At 34.2% G+C, this 22,184-nt stretch overlaps 1 protein-coding gene across 3 annotated transcripts in view; it reads left to right on the top strand.

The window, feature by feature from the left end:
- SEPTIN7 (septin 7) overlaps positions 1 to 22,184 on the top strand; it is a 122,289-nt gene that overhangs the window by 17,468 nt on the left and 82,637 nt on the right. Inside the window, exons 1-2 of one of the 3 annotated variants that reach the window (XM_045792873.2) lie at positions 11,425 to 11,443; positions 12,791 to 12,893. The exons of 1 other annotated variant lie outside the window; for it this stretch is intronic. In XM_045792873.2, coding sequence (XP_045648829.1) covers positions 12,884 to 12,893 — 10 coding nt within the window. In that variant the 5' untranslated portion in view covers positions 11,425 to 11,443; positions 12,791 to 12,883. Of the gene's footprint in view, positions 1 to 11,424; positions 11,444 to 12,790; positions 12,894 to 22,184 lie in introns of those variants that run through there. One more of the 3 variants, XM_087860908.1, reaches the window with a different exon arrangement.

Here is a 22,184-nt window from a genome sequence, read left to right as displayed (position 1 = left end):
TTACATTGGTTAGTTTTCATATGTAGAACCAATCAGTGGATGAATTCCACTGGTCATAGCGTATACTCTTTTTTATATTGCTGGATTTGGTTTGCCAGTATTTTGTTGATGGCTTTTGCATGTATATAAAGGGTATTTGTCTGTTGTTGTTTAGATGTGTTTGTCTGATTTGGTAACAGGGTAAAACAGGGCAATGTTGTGTCCGCTTCTGTTTCTTGGATTAGTTTTTGAAGGATTGGGCAGTCTTTAAACATTTGGTAGAATTCACTAGTGGAACTGTTTGGACTTGGGCTTTTCTGTGTGGGATGGCTTTTGATTACTAACATAATTTCTTTATTTTTTGTTTTTATTTTTTAAAGGATTTATGTATTTGAGAGAGAGAGAGAGGGTTAAGGGACAGAGGGAGAAGCAGACCCCCTGCTGCACAGGGAGCCAGATGCAGGGCTTGATCCTGGGACTCCGGAATCATGACCTGAGCTAAAGGCAGCCGCTTAACCGATTGAGCCACTGAGGTGCCCGTGTAATTTCTTTATTTTTTGTAGGACTTAAGATTTTTTCTTCTTGAGCCAGTTTAGGGTAGTTTGTATCTTTCTAGGATTTTTTTCATTTCTTGGGGTTATCTGCTTTGTTGACATACGCTTGTTCATAGGGTTCTTTATAATCTCTTTTGTTTCTGTAAAGTTAGTAGTGATTTGCCCCCTTTCATTCTGAATTTTGTTATTGTTTTCTGTTTTTTTCTTGATTAGTCTTTGCTAAGGTTTGTCAGATTTTCATCTTTTCAATGAACCACCTTACAGTTTGGTTCATTTTCTGTGTTATGTTTGTCATATATTTTATTTATTTCTGCTCTAGTCTTCATGTCTGTTTGGTTTGCATCTAGTTTGCTCTTTTTTTAGTTTCTTGAGGTAAGTGTTAGGTAATTGATTTGAGATCTCCTCTCTTTAGCATAGGCGTTTACAGCTATAACTTTTCCTCTAAGCCCTGAATTAGCTGCATTCAATAAGTTTTGGTATGTTGTGCTTTTTAAAAATGAGTATTATTATTAATCTCAAATTTTATAGTTTCCTTTGTGATTTCGTCTTTGACCCATTGGTCAGAGTGTAATGTTTACCTTCCACAGATGTCAATTTTTCAAGTTTCTTTTTGTTATTTATAATTTCATTCTTTTGTGAATGTCCACAATAGCTGATATTAGCCCTTTAAAACTGAGACCAAGACATCTAACATGTGGTCTGTCCTGGAGAACATTTCATATGCACTTGATAAGAATGTATTTTGCTGGTTTCAGATGCAATGTTCTACATATGTTAAGTCTAGTTGCTATGTTCTGGTCTTCTGTTTCATTATTTATCTTCTTTGTAGTTTAACCCATTTTTGAATGTGAGGTATTGAAGTCACGCTATTAGTGTTGAATTCTCTTATTTCTGCCTTTCATTCTGTCAGTCTTTGTGTATTTTGGCACTCTGTTTTTAGGAGCATATATGTTTATAATTGTTATAGCAATTATTATATATTGATGTTTTGGTAAATTGATGTTTCAACCAGTATTAAGTATCCGTGTCTGTGGTAACAATTTTGTCTTAACATCTGTGTTGTAGCCACTCCAGCTCTCTCTTTATTTTTTAAATCCTTTTTATTTCAAGACAGTTGTGTCTGTGATTCTAAAAAGTGTTTCTTGTGGGCACCATTTAATTGGATCATGGTTTTTAATCTACTCAGCCAATATTTGCCTTTTTAGTGAATATTTAATTCTGTGTCATTTAACGTGAGTACTGAAAGGTAAGATTTACATCTGTAATTTTGCTATTTGTTTTCTAAATATCTTATATCTTATCAGCATCTCTGGTTCTGTTGATTTTTTTTTTTCTTTTTTCTATTTCTGAATTATTTTTTTCTTGTTAAGTAGATATTTTTAATGTACCATCTTATCCTCCCCCCCCCCTTTTATGCTGTATTCTTTTGAGATTGTGTGTATGTCTGGCAGGGACATTGCCGTTGGGATTACAGTTAATGTCTGATTTTGTAGCATTGTAATCTGGGTTTTTGCCTATTTAGTTTCAGTAGAATACAATAATTTTGCTTTTATAAAGTTTCATATTTACCTATCTCCGTGCTATTAGTGTCATACAAATTACATCTTTATAGATTATAAGACCTTCAAGACAGTTTTATAATTATTGCTTCATGAAGTTGTTCTTTAAATCAGGTAGAAGAAGAAAAGTTGCAAACAAATTATAGTATCTTTTATACTTACTTGTTACATTTACCAGTGATGCACATTTCTTAGAGGTACTGTGTAAGATCCTTCTGTTTCAGTTTGAAGGATTCTTTTTACTATTTTTTGTAGGACAGATCTGATTTTGAGTTCTCTCAGTTTTTGTTTATTGGAGAATTTGTTAAGTTCTCCTTTATTTTTAAAAGATACTTTCAGTAATACTCTACTCTTGGTTGACAGTCTTTATGTTTTAACGTCTTAACTGTGTCATCCCTCTACTTTCTGGTCTCTGGTTCCTGATGGGATGTCAGCTATACTTCTAGAGAGTGGTCTGTAATGGTCACCTGGCTCTCTCATGATTCTTTGTCTCTGTTTTTTGACAGTTTGATTATGATGTGTCTAGTTGTAGTTCTCTTTGATTTTATCCTGTTTGTGCTGTTTGCTGAGCTTTTGAGCTTTTGATGTGTAGACAAATGTTTTTCTCCAAATTTGGTAAGTTTTTTCCCATTGTTTCTTCAAACATAATTTTTGCCCCTTCGTTCCTTCCTTTCTTTCTCTTTACTCACCTCCCTTTTTCCATCGGCTTGAGGGACTCCTATTATGTATATGTTGGTATACTTGATTATGTTCCATACTTGATTATGTCTCTGGTTTTGCTCATTTTTTTTTCTTTATTCTTTTTTGTATTTTTTTTCTTAGACTGACTATGACTAATGTTATTTTTGATCTATCTTCAGATTTGCTGATTCTTCTGCTAGCTCAGATATGTTGTTGAGCCTCTCTACTGAAGTTTCATTTTAGTTGAACTTTCCAACTTGAGAATTTTTATTTAGTTCTTTTTAGTACTTTCTCTTTATTGATATTTTCTGTGTGGTGAACATTGTTCTCATACTTCCCTTCAGTTTTTTAGACATGGTTTCTCTTAGTTCTTTGAACATATTTAAGGTAAATATGCCTTTGCTTAAAGTCTGGGTGTTCTTAGGAAATAGTCTCTATTGATTGCCCCCCCCCCCTTATATGGGACATTCTTTCTTGTGTTTTTCGCATGTCCCATAATTTTTTGTTGAAAACTGGACCTTTTAAATAATACAACATGGCAACTCTGGTCATATCTCCTTCCAGGGTTTCTTATTGCTGTTTGTTGTTTGTTTGGTGACTTTCTGTAAATTCTGCTTTCTTTGCCATGTGTTGTCACTGAACTCTCTGGTTATCTTTGTGGTTATTTATGAAGTCTTCTAGGGAAACACCAGACAGGCCAAATAATGATAGCTCTCTGGGAATGGGGCTTTAAAAGAGCCTATTCTGCCTCTTCCAGTTGCTGTCAAGATGCTGATTTTTGCCATGATTGTGTGCTGTCAGTTTTCAAGGCTACTGTGGAGCTGGGAGGGGAGAAGAGAATGGGCCAGATACCTAGGTTCAGCCCCCTTATTTTGAATAGGTGCTCTGTGGATTGCTGCAAGTCTTTGTTAATTTCCAGAGTTCTGAAGACGTTGGTTTTGACAGTTTTCTCATTGCTTTTAAAGGAGAGAATTTTCTGAGATCTTTACTCTGTCAGTTTCTTTACTGTCACTCCAGTCTATATCCTTTTGTTTTCCATTGTGCACACAAGAGAATGTTTAAAGGTACATAATACTGTGTCAACTGTCTAATAAACAGTTTTTTCACTTAATATGATGTTATCTCTCATGCTTATTCTTCTAAAACTTATAATAATGGTATTTTTACGTATGGGAATACCATGATATATTGTTTCTTTCACTTGTTTTTGGAACTTGGTTTTTACAGTCTTTCACTATTATTAACTATGTTTTGTTGGATGTTCTTATAGCTAAATCTTAAATATATTCTCAAAATTATAAATATGTGGAAGTGGAATGTGTTGAGTCTGGGACCATGAAAACTTACGCTTTTGGTCTGTGAGGTCGGATTGCTCTTCAGAGAAATGATTTAAATTTATATTCCACCAGTCATGTAGGAGAGTGCTTATTTGTCAGCATCCTCACCCAGTACTGGGTACTACTATTCATTTCATTTTGTGCTCCAGGAGATCTTTTGGCATCATGGAAATGTTTTCTAACCTTGAAATGTTATATATCTTTATCTACTTTGGTAGCCACTAACCACATGGATCCTGAGCACTTGAAATATGACTAGTCCTAAATGAAGTGTGCGTATTTCAAAGATTATTATAAATAAAAAGGATGCAGAGAATGAATATGTGAAATGAATCAGAATAATTTTTATATTGTATGCATGTTGAAATAGTGTTTGTATATACATTGGTTAAAACACATTATTAAAGTTAAATTCTTTTTTTTTTTACTCTCAGTTTTTTAATGTATTTAGTGGAATAGTTATAATTGCATATCTGATTTATTTTATACTTTTATTAGGCAGTGCTGATCTAGACTCTAGACGATTCTTCCTTTTAAAAAAGCCCTGCTTCTTTAAAGCTTATGCTGTTTAACAGCAGCATGTTGTCACCCTTTTTAAATTTGCCAGGTTCTATTTATTCATTAAAGATGGCACCAAACACTTAGTTTTCCTTTCCTCCCCAAGCTCTGTCATCATTCTGGGGCATTTTTAGTGCCCATGTGTACAACTAGTTCAATAATTTAGCCTCACAATTTCTGGGTTGTGCTCGGGCCATCATTTTAATGGTCCCATGTGGTTATCATCTGGAACTTCTGTTCCACCTCTAGAATCTTAATTGTATGGCCCATTCTAACCACAAGTTCACATTCTTTTAGCTGTCTCATTTCCTTGTTTCCTACCTTTCATCCTTGACCCTCTTCATTTTTGTTCACTCAGTCACTTCAGCTCTACTTGTCAGCTCCGGTGATCCCTTGTACTTTTGTGCACATTTTCTGCAAAATAACAGTTTCAAATGACTGGTACAGCCTATTGGCTTGTACTTAAGTTGCAGAATGCTACTGGACAAAAAGATACTATGGCTTCTGGGATACATTCACACAGATTTGTGGTCTACAGCCTTAACCTGCATATAGAGTTGCTTGGCTCTTTCCTATGGACTCCTAGTCTTTCTCGCTATTCTTGTGGTTGTTTATTCAAATATTTTACCTCTTAATATTCCCTGGTCCTCCTCTCCTTAGAATTAGTAAATGATTTTGTCTCTGGCCCTTAGAGAAAACCTCATCCCTCACTCTAGAACATTGTATCCTAACTTACCTTTTTTTCAGCCACTTGTCTACTTGATCTTTTCTATTAGCATTTAAATGGGTGCAACTATCTCTCTCTTTTTTTTTCTTAAAACACTCCCTTGACTTTGTGTTATTCTCCAGGTTCTACCTTATTCACAGATAAGCGTTCAGAAAGAATTGTTTATACTCATTCGCAGTACTTATTCACTGTTTATTTACTTCAGTGTGCATTTTTCTTTTATCTTTCCCCTGTTCTGACAAAGGTCGCTGATAATGGTAAGTAGATTCTTCTGTATCTTATATTGACCACTCCAGAGCATTTGGTTGACCACTTCTTGAAGAAGGCCACTACAATTGACCTCCTTGAACTGCTTCTAGGAACTACTTTTTTCCTCATCCTTTTTCATCTTTTTTCTAGATTTGTGGAGGTTGTGGGATGTTAGTGTTGGTTGGTTCTGGCCTGCTTCCTACTTTGTGTACTGTGTTTGAATTCATACCCATGGCCTTCATACCATTTAAGTGTTGTTGGCTTAAAATGTTTTGTCTGTTTCACTAGACATTTCTAGAACTTATAGCTTTTGTATATGCAAGCTGCGTACTAGACATTTGTCTCCCTAAAGTCCAGTTAGCAGCTTAAACTCAAGTGATTCCTGCTTTTAATGATTGGTACCACCTTAATCCAGTTCAAACCTAAATTCAGAAATCTCAATCTTAACACCCCCCCCCAGGTTCGTTTTAGAGACCTGAAATTCGTCTCATTAATATCTAACTAGCACTGTCCAGTAGAAATTAATATGTCATATATGTAATTTAAGCTTTTCTAGTAGCCACATTTAAAAAGTAAAAAGAAACAGGTGCAATTAACTTTAGTTCATATTTTATGTCACCCAATATGACTGAAGTTTTATTTCAGCATGCAGTCATTATAAAAATTGAGGTATTTTTCATAATTTTTTTCATACTAAGTTTTCAAAATCTGGGGTGTATTTTGCACTTACAGCACATCTCAATTCAGACTAGCTAAATTTCAAGTTTTTGATAGCCACGTGTAGCTAGCTAGTGGGTACCTTAATAGACAGTAGAATTTTATAGCTTCTGTTTCTCTTCATCCTCACTTCTCACTTGGCCCAAATCCTGATCTTCTCCCTGGGTTACTGCAGCAGCTTTTGGGATTGCTATCATTCTGAGAACTCTTACAGTTCATCTTCAATATTCTTGTTAGTGGTAATTTTCTAAAATAAGAATGCAATTCTGCATGTGAATAAATGTGATTGTGCATACTTATGCTTCAAGTATTTTATGCTCTCCATAAGCTTTCAAGATGACGTCTAATCTAAGTTCCTTAGTGTGGCTAACAAAATCCTTTATGATCTGCCTTTTGCTCAAATTTCCTATGCTGTAGTGCCCAGACCCTGAAACTGAGATGTATTAAATTTGTAGTTCTCATAGAGAATCATGTTCTCCTTTTGCTTTGAGCCTTTGCAGTTACCAGCTAGTTTCCTTGAGACCCATGTTTTCCAGCACCTACCCACATTTCTCATCAGACTAAGGCCTACTAGTCCTTCGGGATCTGAAGGCTCTGACCTCAGAATAGGACCAAGCTCGCCTCCCCCCGTCCCGCCTTTTTCTTCTCATAGCCATCCTTCATGTTGCCTAGATGATGATATTTTATCACTGTGTTATTATAATTGCCTTCTAACTTACCTGACTTAGGTTCTTTGTTTCATAAGCAGGGATCTTGTTTTTATTAATTTTTGTGTACCTGATTGCTAGTTACATACATTGTGAAGGTCCAGTAACTATGTTGATTGAATGAGAGAGTAATTCTATATAAGTAGAGATCTAGATTCCAAGTTCAGAGTAAAGAAAAAGTTTTAAATTTTAAGTTATCTTATTCTTAAATGTATTCATAGAATTAAATATTAAAATATTTTAAGCAGATTAACTAGGAATCTGGAATAGAGAAAATAAAAGTTGTTTTCATCAGTACATAATTGCTCATCTCAGTGAAAAGGGAGGAGCTGGGGGCAGGCAAGCTTAGACATGAACTTTTCAAAAAGGTTAGGATGAGAGGACATTAAAGCCAATATTTAGTACATACCCATGCAATCTTGTAACATTTTAGTGTTCTTGTTATATTAAATCTGGAATCTAGGTATTTTTAATACCAGTTATATTTAAAATACTTAAACCATTTAAATGGTGACATTCTTTAATTTTTCCATTGGATTATGTAAGACTAAGCAAGTGCTGGATAGTTTATGTATATGATGTAAGGCTTTTAAGAATACTAAGGAGTAGACAAGTAAAATTATGTATCAATATCCTTTTGTTTTGTAATGTGTAGTTTTTTGTATTTAGAATTGCTTAAATTTTAGAAGAAACTTAATTATTTTTGTCCATGTGTAAAACAGTGTACAATATATGTATGTTTTAAATTCCAAAGGGCACAAATTGAGCTTGAAGTTAATTAAGACCAGATGTTTATCTTTGAAATTTAAAGTTATGGATAAAAACGTTGGATATTTGTAGCCTAATTTTTTTTTTAATTGCAGTTATTAAGGGGAGGAATAGAGTTCTGGTGATATTAAGGTAGTTTGGGTTTGAATCTCATTTTGTAAAGATGAGGGAAGTCGAAGTTTTGTAGTACATCTTAGCATGGGTATGTTTTAATTTTCCTCAGATTCTGAGTTTTGTCAGGCTTCCTTTCTGTTACAATTCTCCTTGTTCAATTTTGTTGTTGTTATGGAAATGTATATTTGGCATTTTTCAAAATAAATTGCTGCTTTTCTTTTGGAAAATTTGTTAAAACATATTAATATTCAGACTTTTAAAAACAGTAATGGATTTCAGATGCCAAGATTTTCATAACTGTATTCTTTGGAATCGGAACAAATGGCAAGAGAAGGTGAAGCATTCTTAAGGGTTCCAATAATCTATCAGTTGGAACCTATTTGAAGCATCTTGTTCTTCAAATATAATTGATTTCTAGAAATAAGGTTAAAAAAGTTAAAACACTGAGATTACTGAATATTGTATTTAAGTTGATTTTTCCACAGTTAGTGAAATAACAAGCAGTGAATTGTTGTGATTTGATTTTCTTAAATAAGAATTATGACATGGAGATTTGGCATAGTAACTAAAAGATTTTTGTAGATATATGCCTTTAGAAATGATGATTTGATAACTGCTTATTTTTATGTAATTCATGTTTCAAATCAAGTAATACTTTTAAGACCTTAAGGTATTTTGGTGGAAGCCTGCGTGAGAATATACTTTTATCTATATTCACATGCTTATAAGTGTCACAGTTATATCACTCACATCTATAAATAATGTTTCTTATCCAGAGATTATATTTCACACTGGTACTGTGAACATTTTATTTGCCCAGGAAAAGAATCAGTGGGTGGTTGAGTCTTCTGAATTACAAACTGTGGTTGATTTTAGAATTTGGGGTAAGGAATGATTTTTATGAAATGTGAAAAGTCTATATGTTTTAATCAACCCATGATATATTATTAGTATATTCCCAAAGTCGTCTTTCTTTCTTTCTTTCTTTTTTTTTTTTTTTTTTGGCTTTGAACACAGTTTTTTCCTCAGAAGGAATTTTCCTAAAAGTATGTATTTTAGCCATTTAGCTTTTTAAAATACCTCTCACGTATCAGCACTTTCTTAAGAATATAGAGATGAGTATGACATGGTTTTCTTCCTCTGGGAAATAATTATAGGGGGCTGGTAAGTAATGTGTTTAATTTTAAAATAATTTAATTTAAAATATAAAATTATTTAAGTGTTATAATAGTTATGTGCAAAGAATTATTTACCCTGAACCTACTCACTCTTCTTCTTCACTATGTTACTGAGACGGCTTTTATCCAAAGTTACCAGTAACCTTATTTTTATGGTTATGTGTTTGGTATTTCATTTGACCTTTTAGTGGCATTTAACCCAGTTGAGTGACTTTGAGCCGTTCCTGGTTTTCCTTCTCGATGACTTATCTTTCTCACTCCCTGCCTGACATCTCGGTATTGGAGTGCTCCAGGACTCTGGCTAGACCCCCTAATCTATAGTTTCTCCTCGAGAATCCAGCCCTCTGCTAGTACTACTTATGTGCTCATGATTCCTAAATCTATGTTTTCAGCACTAACCAACCCTGCAGTTTCTGGACTTACGTATTTATCTGCCTACTGGCCTTCTTGAACATATAATGGACACATCAAACTTAACACATTCAATGCTGTTTTTGATTTTGACGATTTGGGCTCTCACCACCTAATCTTTTATTCCCCTTATTGTTCCTATTTTTCCTTAGAGATATCACTCCATTGAGTTGTTTAAGCCAAAAACCTAGGAGTTATCTTAGTCTATTTTTCCTTCACCAGTCACATCCAGTGCATCAGCAATGTCCTGGTAGTTTTACCTTCAAAATATATTCTGAACCCTTCCTATCCCTTCTTGCTTCCACACCATCTAAATTCAGTACACCCTTTTTTTCTTGGACTATTGCAGTAGGCTCCTTACTAGTTTTCTTATTACCACTTCTCTTAGCCGTGAGAGCTATCTTTAAAACACAATCAGGTCAGGTCACTTGCTTCTGTACAACCCTCTAGTGGCTTCCCATCATGCCTAAAATAACATCCAAATTTCTTACTTTGGCTGGGTCCCACATGATCTGGCCTCTGCCTACCTCCCTGACCTCATTTTCTATCACTTTTCTGCCTGATCCACCGCCTTACTTCATTGTAGTTCATGTACCTTCTTTTTGGTCTAAAAGTACTAAGTTCATCTCCACTTTAGGTCCCAACCCCTTTGCATAGAAATTTTTCCCCCCTTTTCTTAATTCATTCCCAATATTATGCTATATGTCAAAGACTGTTCTAGGACTTGAGGATAAAGCAATGAATAAGACACATGGACATACTCCCTGGCATTTTTCTATGCCTTTGTCTGGAGCGTTCCTTGAATATGCAACCTAAAATACTCTTTCAGAAACTTTTTCAACTCTCCCAGATGGCGGCTTCTTTTTTGATGCCACAGTTTATGTAATTTATTTAATCTCTACCTTGATGGAGCTCACACTGTAGTTGGAGGTGGAGTAGGGTGGAGATTGCAAAAAATATGATGAGTAAAATGTGTGTTAGATGGTAAAAAAAAAAGCGCTAAGGAGAAAAACATAAAGCTGCAGCAAAGTGTGGAGGAGAATGGAGTTGTAATTTTAGATAAGGTGGTCAGGGCAGGCCTCTGTGAAGTTGGCATTTGAATATCATCATCTGTTCCAGGTTGTGATATAACTCATAGATTTGTGTCAATATAAAATATAGATGTACACTTTTCACAGACATTTTGTCCAAAGTTAGTCTACTTTCTTTGTGCTTCGTTAGTTGCTTTTCAGTTTTCACAGATCACATTTTCATCACAGCTTCATCTTCCCATTTGTTGCTTGCTATCTTTAGCTTCCTTCCCTTTCCTGTATCTACAAGTCTGAATTCCATTTCTGAACTTTAATCAATAGAACTTGAAATATAGCATTGTATAAAGATTTTTAACTAAAACATTTCTATTTATCTGATATGGGCTCTTTTAATTAAGGGATTAACAAAGCAAAATTGCATGAAAGTTACATTTTTTTCCATGGGATCTAAACTTGGTCCTTATATAACCTTGATAAAACTTCATACTTGACAACTTTTCTACCATTTCTTTTAAAACTTTAAGGGCAGGGCATAGTAATTGGCTTTTATAAAAAGATAAGAGGTCTTCAGGAGAGCTGCTGAACATTAAAAGTCACTGGGCCTTATATCCCACAAAAAAAGTATTATTTGACATGCGTGGAGTCTGTTCTCACTTCATTTGTAATTTACTTCTAATATATTGAGTTACATGTAAGTAACTTTCATTTTTCCCTCTGTTTTTTGCGATGTTCCAATGGATTTGCCTTTCCTGTTTGGACTGAAATGTGTCATATACAATTCTTGGAATTCCTCATTTACTGTTCCTCTGTGGATCTGTTCTGATGGAATCTGGAACACTGGAATGATGGAAATATGTTCTTTACAAAGTAGCTGTGAGTATATGAGATAATTTATACAGAGATGTTTTCAGTCTAAATTAACTTAAATTTAACTTACAGTTGAATGGAATACGAGCTAAGGAAGCCTTAAATTTAATACAAATTTTTAGCTTTACACATAGTAGGCTTTCAAATATTTGATTTTAAAATACTGTATTCTGATCAGTATCCTAGTTAGTATTTAAAATTAGCTTTTCCATTTAATTAACTTGGTTATCCTGTCAACATTTGGCTTAAAGATTAGTTTATATGAATCAAAAAAAAAGGCTGAAAAGGTGGTGGATGGAATATTTTGTTACATGTGATACTAGTGAGGAATGCAGATTGCTATTTGTTAAATCCAAGTGTGTTGAGTTAATGCTTTGATCTCATGAGTGTTTTTCTTTAGTGAGACATTGAATGTATCAAAAACTTTTAAGAGAAATATGTACCTCTTAGGAATATTTTGCCATTGTATTTTAATGATGACTAAGACCTACCTCTAAGTAAAATTAGCCGGTAAGACTACTCACTCAGATGGTCTGAACTATGGACAGTTTTTCTCACCATTGGGTAAGTTAAAAGTCAGATTTAATTACTACACCAATTTAAAAGTAGGTTTCTTTGAATTACTCATGAAACTATTGTTGAGGTCATCAAAGAATCAAAAACCATGCAGATAACTGAATTCTGATTTTCTCTGAAATTGGGATGAATCTGATGTCCCCGATGAGGGAGGCAACATGGATCATTAGAAATGCTGAAGGGGTATAATTGGACCTGGTATTAATAGCTTGAAAGATATTGTTTACTTATTTACATTGACCATGAGAGCTTTTAAGAATTTATGAGAAAATTGTTTTAAACTCAACATTTGATTTCATTTCATGAATAAGAAGACAAATTTCAAGAAATTCATACCTGTGGTAATTAGTATGAGCAAAGGGATAATTAAAAGAGTTCTTACTATAAGGGGGTTTGAATTTTTTTTGTTGTGAAAAATCCTTTATATTGGGGTTTTGTGGGGGTTTTTTTTGTTTTTTTTTCTTTTAGCTGATTGATCAGAATCTTGTTATTGACTCATTGTGAGTTGAAATCTTTGCTCTGAGGCAGGTTTCTTTGGTTTTTATTTTTCGCCCTTGGGTTTTTATAATTGTTATATTGTCAAATCAACTCATACTTCTAATTCATTTTGTTTATTGCTACAGTTAATACTTTTATTGGTAACACTGTAAAATCAGTTTGATTTACCATGATAATAGTTTGTATAGTTTTCTAAAATAGGTTATTGATGGGAATTTGAAATCTGTGACAGGAGTTTTGTTAATACATGAATAACTTGGCCCTTTTTGCTTTTCTCAGCAACAGAAGAACCTTGAAGGCTATGTGGGATTTGCAAATCTCCCAAATCAAGTGTACAGAAAATCAGTGAAGAGAGGGTTTGAATTCACACTTATGGTTGTGGGTAAGATATGTTTTCTTACTAAAATTGGATTTTGATCTGAGTTTTAAGTTACTAATCAACTCTGAATGAATTTAAGAAGGCAGTAGTCTAAATGCCTGTAGAAATCGTATTATATCTTATGTGAATACATTTTTTTTTGGAAGATTTTATTTATTTGAGAGAGAGAGAGAGAGCGTGAGCGCATGAGCAGGGCTAAGGGCAGAGGGACAAGTAGACTCCTCAATGAGCGGGGAGCCCCACACAGGGATCCATCGTAAGACCCTGAGATTATGACCTGAGCCGAAGTCAGATGTTTAACCGACTGAGCCACTCAGGTGCCCCTTACGTGAATACATGTTAAAGTTTAACTTGGTAGCATGATAGGATTTATATATTTTCTTATCTCTTTTTTTAAGGTGGCACAATTTTAGAAACTAAGTAAAAGTTGAAAAACGGTGGGGGTGGTAGAGGAATAGAACACTATAAAGAAATTCTCTTCAATTGGTAATGCTACAAAAGGAAATAGTGTCTGGTGATTACTTATTACTCCAGGATAATTTTATCCTCTGGTTTATATACTATAGTGGAGTCTTATCACATGAGCATTTAACTTAAACATACATGCTCTGAATTTGAGAAAGAAGAATGGGGTAGAGGTTCATAATCATGTGAGTGATTACCCTGCAAATTCATTCAGTGAGTCTAAGCTCTGTAGTGAGTGAAATGTGGCTTTGTTTTCTAATTCAGTCTCATTTTTCTTACGTATTTTATCCTATGAACACCATACTCTGCCTGAAGTCCATTTTAAGAGATCGTCAAAGGTTATTTTGACTGTATGTTGATACCGTCATTGTTATATTTAAAGAAACAGTATATCATATATAAGATTAGTAATCTTCAGCGTATAATATTTTCACCTCATAGAGGCTGACTTTAGAATGTAAATCCTAAGGATGATGAAACTTTGTATTTCCCTATACGTTTTAAGAAGGTGAAAGGCAGGATAATGGATTCACTGTCCTTGACAGAGAAAATTGAGTTGATGTGGGGTCTTTTTTGTAGTGTTCATTAATTTTTGCTAATTACATTCAACTCCTATTGTTTTTATTTGGGTGTGGAATTAGATTAATTGAATTAGCTCTGAAATACTCCTTCATTAAAGGGAAGACTATTTTATCAATTGACCAGATTATTTTTCCCGATGGTCACATTGTGGCTGTTTGGAAATATCTCTGTTGGATAGTTTAGTTAAAACATGGTACAAGGAGGGGCGCCTGGGTAGCGCAGTTGTTAAAGCGTCTGCCTTCGGCTCAGGGCATGATCCTGGCGTTCCGGGATCGAGTCCCACATCGGGCTCCTCCGCTGGGAGCCTGCTTCTTCCTCTCCCACTCCCCCTGCTTGTGTTCCCTCTCTCGCTGGCTGTCTCTCTGTCACATAAATAAATAAAATCTTAAAAAAAAAAAAAACAAAAAAAAAACATGGTACAAGGAGCACCTGGGTGGCACAGTCGTTAAGCGTCTGCTTTCGGCTCAGGTGATCCCGGCGTTATGGGATCAAGCCCCACATCAGGTTACTTTGCTGGGAGCCTGCTTCTTCCTTTCCTACTCCCCCTGCTTGTGTTCCCTCTCTCTCTGGCTGTCTCCCTCTGTCAAATAAATAAATAAAATCTTTAAAAAAAATAATAAAAATAAAACATGGTACAAAGTCTGCAAACTTGATGTTTAGTAGAGTTGGTTAACTTGGCTGTCTCTGGTTGAGTAGAAGTATAGCATACCCAGCTTGCAAATTGCTGCTGTGAAGCAGAGGTGGGTCTAGATAGATGGATAAAACATGAGAACATACCTTTCCTTTTGTAGAGTAGTTAACATGATCATTATATGTGAAGAAATACTGAATCTTACCTTTACATATATGACATTTGTGATCTTAAATGACAAACTACACAAATACAAGATCATTTTGTAATTTGTAAGAAAAGTTTCTATGTCTGTTAGGAGAACTATAACAATTAAAAAAAAATTTCAATACTAAAATTTTAGTTTGAAGAATAACTTCTTGAACATATACTTAGTAGAATAATATTTGGGGATCAAGGCCAGATATTTGGTTTAAAATCTCTGGCATTTTTCCAGGTGAAAATAATTTAAGTCAGCTGAAATGATTTTTAGAGGAAATATGCAGTCTCTGAAAATATCTTATTTATTAGTTTCTGGTCAGTCCTTTTTTGAACTACAGCTTTTGTTTTTTCTTTTCCTTGATACGACTTCGGCTGGAATTAAAGGAGAATGGGTGTTAATATCCTGACCCACTTTGCCTTGAACATTAGTGTTTAATTAAATCTTTTCATCTACATAGTTAGAGTATCTAACATAGTCACCTTTTAAGTAAGTGTCTAATACATGGTTGGTTTTTCTGACTTTAGGCCAAATCTAACAGCATTGTTTGCAAATCACAGAAAGCTAAAGCTAACCTTGCTTTATTATTCTTAACTGCAAGCTCTTCCTTATAAGCTAAGTCCTCATTTTTAATTTAAATTTTACTTAGTTAACATACAATGCAATAATGGTTTCTGAGAAATCAGTGACTCATCGCATACAACACCCAGTGCTCATCACAGGTGCCCTCCTTCATACCCATCACCCATTAGCCCATCCTCCATCAACCCTCAGTTTGTTCTCTATCATTGAGAGTCTCTTATGGCTTGTTTTCCTCTCTCCTTTTTTTCTTTTCCCCCTTCCCATATGTACATCTGTTTTCTTTCTTAAATTCGACATATGAGTGAGATCATATGGTATTTATCTTTCTCTGACTTATTTTACTTAGCATAATACACTCTAGCTCCATCCACGTCATTGCAAATGGCAATATTTCTTTCTTTTTGGTGGCTGAGTAATCGTCCATACGTATACAATAGTCCGTACATAAACACACACACACACACACACAAGCGCGCACGCACACGCACATGTATCTCACATCTTTATCCATTCATCAGTGGCTGGGCATTTGGGCTCTCTCCATAGTTTGGCTATTGTTGATAATGCTGCTATAAACATTGGACTGCATGTAGCCCTTTGAATCTATATTTTTGTATCGTTTGGATAAATACCTAGTAGTGCAATCCTGGATCATAGGGTAGTTCTATTTTTAACATTTTGAGGAACCTCCAAACTGTCCTCCAGAGTGGCTGCACCAGTTTGCCTTCCCACCAACAGAGCAAGAGGGTTACCCTTTCTCTGCATCCTTAGCTGCACCTGTTGTTTCTTGTGTTGTTAGTTTTAGCCGTTCTGTAATTCCTCATTTTTGAGATATAAACTCAGAGTAGTTTTAGCTTTTATAATGATTCTTAGTTTAAGACTTATATATTGATACAAACAGAATCTATATTTAACAGTTGATTTCTTTATGAAACTCTATCCTTTGTTGGAAAACCTTTATCCAGTAACCTTGCCTGGAAAGCAAAATTTATTGAGTACTTATTTAAGTGCCTTCTTTGTATCAGGGAGGCATAGTGTATATTCCCATATCTTAAAGGAGTTTATAATTTATATGACAACATAAAGTACACATAAAAAGGTAAGTAACATTTCTAGGAAGTACTTAGGAATCAGTGGAGTCATACAAAAATTAAGGGCCGTAGTAGAAGGGTTTGGAGAGCTTGTCCCTGGTTGGAGATTATTTTTTCCTTATTTGAGGAGGAGAGGTAATAGGACAGATTTTGAAGAATAGAATTGGGATAGACATTGAGTCGATGGTCCATTTGGAAAAATAACAGCCAATACCTGCATAACCTATTATGTGTCAGACAGTGTTCTGAGTATGTACCTAACTCAAACAAACCTTAACAACAGCCTATTAAGTCGGTATTATTGTTATCCCCATTTTAGAGATAAGAGAGAAACTGAGGCATGGAGAGATTAGGTTACTTGCCCACGGTGACATTCCTAAGCAGATGGTAAAACCAAACCCAGTCTACTTCTCATTTAGTGTGGTATGCTCTTAAATACTATGCACAGGCTCATTTGGGGGTATTGAATAGAGTGCAGAGCTCAGTAGAGTGCATCCAGTATGCCTTGAACTTAAACGATTTCATCTGAATGTTCTGTTTTTCCTAAAAAAATGAAAGAGACAAAGAGAAATGAGAGGGGTAGCGGGGCAGGAATGATTGGGAATTAAAGAACTTGAATACTTGTGTGAGCAGTTTTTTTCTGCCATTCCACTGGAATGAGTTATGTGGCCTAGGGCAGGTATGAAGTGGGAGAGGTGAATTTTCTATTTCCCCAGTCATTTTCAGCTTCCACATACTTTCATATTGTGAATATTTTACCTTGCTGAATGTCAATGTAGAGACTATATGGTACATTAAACTAATTACTTTTTATATTTTCAGACACAGTATCTGTTTTGGTGTAGGAAGAAAAATAGGTTGTCAGTTTTGTGTGTAATTGTGGTTTATGGATGATACAAGGGGTTTTCAAGATTAATTTGCACTGAACATTGGCTTTAGGATCTGACCCCTAAGACATCACGTTATAATAGTTGAAAATTAGGCTGGAAAGGTAGGCTAGCCTAGATTTTGAAGACCTTGATTGCCACCAGGATAAATAGATTGGAATTCTTGATTTTGAATCTTTATTTGAAAATTTAGTTCAAAACTCATTGTCAGGCATATCAAATAATAAAGACACTTAGGTCTCTAGTTCAGCAAAGTGTATGCTTTTTCTTGTGTGCTTCTTAATTAGACTTGACTATGCTAAGAAGTAAAATGTTAATTGTAAAATCCTGATTTTATAAGAATTCTCCAAGGAGGTAGAACTCAGACTATAAATTCTTTATCTTCCCAGAAAATATTTTTGAAAACAAGTGATGTAAAATCTATTATTTTGAATTCTTTTTTAAAATTGAATTATAGTTGACCTACAGTATTATTAGTTTCAGGTAGACAAAACAGTGAGTTGACAGTTCTATATATTACCATGATAAATGACCTTACCATGTTACCATACAAAGTTATGACAGTACTATTGACTAATTCCTGTGCTGTACTTTACATTCCTGTGACTTATGACTGGAAGTTTGTACTTTTAATTCTTAGAGGATAAAATCCACAGTTCTATCATTTCTGTGATCTTGAACTTCGCAGGATTTTTATGGTAGAGGTTTTCTATATTTAGTGTTTGTCATGATATATTTGACCTTATACCAAGTGTTTTTAGTAGCAGGATTGGCATTTCTGTTTTTTTCAGTGGGAGGGATCTTATGCTGCCTTGCCATTTTGGGGATTCAAGTTTATCATAATGTATTTTTGTATATGGCTTATAAGCTAAAGTTTAGGAGGAGTTTAGTCAGTAATAGGATATACATTGTCATAGTTGTCATTTTCTCTCACCTTCTTGTTGGTGTTTGAATTGTAATAACATCCAGAGTTATTTGAAGAAATTGAAAGGTAATATTGACTCATTTTGTTTTTAGGTTATTCATCATTCAGTGGTATTATATGTAATTCTGAAGTTAAGATATGTTGGAGACTTGAAATGCTTTGAGTAGTATTTCAAAAATTTCTTCCTTGAGCTCTATTTTTATTTTACTTTTAGTAATAAAATAATGATGATCGCACAGTGTTGTGAATATAGAAGAACCACTGAATTGTGCACTTTCAAATGGTGAAATTTATGGTATGTGAATTTTATCTTACTTAAAAGAAGTAATTTAACTAAAGCAGAGGCAGTTTTGGGAAAAAAGAAATCACATGATTCCATATATCCACTATTTTAATTTTTTAAATTCATTCAAGGTTTTTCATCTGTGTATTTTAAAAGGTGCTTTTGTAATAAAGTTAATGTTTCATTAATAGAAATTAGGAAATGCGGAAAAGCAAAATGAAAATAAATATTATCAGAATCTCTCATTCAGTGATAACTGAATCGTAGAAACATACAGTATTCTTGTTCATGTATCTGTGATTGCCCTCTAAAATTAGCAGTGAATTGTGATCATCTTTTGGTGTTACGTATTTGATAACCTAGCTATGCTTGAGTCGTAGATTTTAATGGCTTGTATAGGTTGAATATACCATAATTTGCCATGTTGTCCAACATTAGGATAATTACAAATAAACACGGTTATATTCTGTCTGTCCTTGCATTTTTAATTAATTCCTTAGGATAAAGTTTGGAAGTTTGAATTACTGTGTTTTATTTTATTTATTTATTATTGTTATTTTAGATTTTATTTATTAGAGAGAGAGAGAGCATAAACAGGGGAGAGGGAGAAGCAGGTGCCCGCTGAGCAGGGAGCCCGACATGGGGCTTGATCCCAGGACCCTGGGATTATGTCCTGAGCCAAAGGCAGATGCTTAACCAACTGAGCCACTTATGTGCTCCTAAGCATTTTAATAGATAACACCAAATTGCCATAAAATAGTTGGTGTACCATCTTGCCCACTCACCTGGTATTGACAATACTCCTTTTTCTGCATACTGCCAACAATGGGTATTATAGTCTTTTTTTTTTTCCCCAATCTAATGCCTAAAAATTGGTATCTTGTTTTCATTTATATTTTATTGTTGCTGGTTAACTTATTTTTTTTTTTTAGGATTTATTTATCTTTGCTATTGATTCTTTTATAAATAGCATATTCTAGTTTAATCTAAAAAGCTGTGCTCATTTTTTTCTTTAATAAGATACAGGTACTCTAGGGTATTTATTATTATTAATATTCATATTATTATTATTAGTAGTAGTAGTATTTTGTTATTAGGTATTGGCATTTTTTGACAGAATTTTTTCTGTGTTGTGTTTTAACATGATTTTATATTGTCCATGCTGTCTTTTTTCTTATGGCATTTGATCCTGATGTCTTCTTGCTTGATCCAAGGTTACTGGGGATTCCACTGTATTTTATTTAAGTATATAGGCTAAAGGATTAACTTTTTATTCTACAGTCTTAAATCCATGTGAATTTTTTTTTTTTTTTGATGTGAGATGTGAGACAGGAATTTGATGTTTATTTTTTAAATGGTTAAGTAGTTCTCCCCAAACCATTTATTACAAGCTTGATTTTTGAAAATATATGTGCATGGTTGATTCTCTTTCCAGCCTTTGGTTTAGTTCATTCTGTAGTTCTTCCTATATAAATACCACATTATTAGAGTTATAAATAACAGTAATTATGTTGTGACTTGTGTAGGAAGATTACTAGAGTTTATGTTAGTTTAGGGAGATAGGCAAACAATATGTAAAATAATTACAGATTGTGTTATTTTTTAGGAAGAAAATAAACATGGTGGGATCTGTTTAGAGTTATCAGGGAAGATCTGCCTCTCTGAAAAGGAGACTTTTCCATAATAATACCTGAAACACATGAAAATTAGGAAATACTAAAAAGAAATAAAAGTAGAATGACAAGACATAATTATCATTAACATTTTGCTGTATTTATCCTCAATATTTACTTTTTTTTTTTTTAAAGATTTTATTTATTTATTCGACAGAGATAGAGACAGCCAGCGAGAGAGGGAACACAAGCGGGGGAGTGGGAGAGGAAGAAGCAGGCTCATAGCAGAGGAGCCCGATGGGGGGCTCGATCCCATAACGCCAGGATCACGCCCTGAGCCGAAGGCAGATGCTTAACCGCTGTGCCACCCAGGCGCCCCTTCAATATTTACTTTTGACAGTTGCATAATATTTCCAACTGTGGCTATGTCAAATTTAGCTATTGCTTTTTTCATTTGATATTTGAATGATTTGCTCTCTTTGATCTCATAATAATGTGACAATAAAAATTTATGGGATGGAAAATTTGGTCAACATTTTAACTATCATGTTTAACGGCTGCATAATATTCTAATCTATGACTGAATATACCATAATTTTTGTAATTTATTTCTCCACTAATGGACATTTTGTTTTTACCCCTACGCTGTTACAAATAACATGGCAGTGAAGATCCTTAAACACACAGGGTTTGTGTATGTGTTTTGGGAAGCAGAGGGCAGGATCTTTATTGATTTGTTGATAATCCCTGAAGTAGGATTACCGTAGCAAAATGTTTCAATGTTTTGTGGCTCTTGACACATATTGGCAAATTGTTTCCTTAAAAGTTTGTTCTACTAAATATATACTTTTAAAAAAGAGAAAATATTTTCTGCCTGAGTTTGAGATGTATAGTATAATTGAAGGTGGGGCTATTCATTCCATGGATGCTGATGGGAAGAATGTAAATGTAGATGAAGCACTGTAAAGGAATAGTGGAGGAGGACAAAAGTATACAAGTTAACTACATCATTAAATAATAACTGGCATAAGAAATACACAAACCACATGCTGTAGGAGTTGGAGAAATAAGACTATAGCTAAAAAGCACACCACTGCCTTAAATCATACACTACTAATTCCTGGGAAAATGGTACATAATAATTTTAGTAGTTAATATATCCATGTTTTTTATACTTAATTCTTTATCTGATTTACTTTCAGTATCTTAATTGTGGAACAGTATAATTTGGAAAAACACAAAACAGTTTTACAGACTGGGAGTTTTTCAATCTTGTAACGGGGGTAATGCCTGAATTGACATATATAAGAAATGTAGTCTGGATAATATCCCCGTTTCATTTAGTAGGCTTAAAAAGAAAGTCATTCAATGTGATTTTTAAAATATATATATAGGTTAATCCTTGAATTATAATTCTTAATCTATTTTGACTTCTCATACTTGTTCTGTCCTAATATAGTCTTTGAAAATAGATCATAGTCTTTTGAAAATGGGGAGGTGGGTGGGGGGATGGGGATAAAAGAGTACACTTATGAATAAAAAAAATGATAAGAAAAATAAAAAAATAGATCACTTAAGAGACTTAATGTTGGAAAACATAGTCACTCTTTTAACAGCCTTTCTGAGAGCCCTAAAACTTTATAGTAAATGGGCTGAATTAGAGAAGAGAGGTGAGAATGCTGATGTTTTCCACCCATAAGGAAATTGTTTTCTTGATATTGAATATGCTGAAGGTTCATTGGATAGATGGACTGAAATTAAAGTTATGAAACATTTGTTGATTTTAATTAGCTAGACTTTGGGACAGAAAGGAGAAGGTTACATAGTCTATCAATATTAAAAAATTTTAAAGATTTATTTATTTGAGGGGGGAGGGGTAGTGGGAGAGGGAAAGAAACAGACTCCTGCTGAATTTGGAGCCCCATGCGGGGCTGGATGCCACAAGCCTGAGATCACGTTGAGCCAAAATCAGCAGTCAGATGCCCAACTCACTGAGCCACCCAGGAGCCCCTATCAATATTAAATTTTAAAAAGAC

Source organism: Ursus americanus, chromosome 3, assembly GCF_024610735.1.
Source record: "Ursus americanus isolate L20-20 chromosome 3, mUrsAme1.1.p, whole genome shotgun sequence".
NCBI lineage: Eukaryota > Metazoa > Chordata > Mammalia > Carnivora > Ursidae > Ursus > Ursus americanus.
This window is presented reverse-complemented; position numbering and strand designations above follow the sequence as displayed.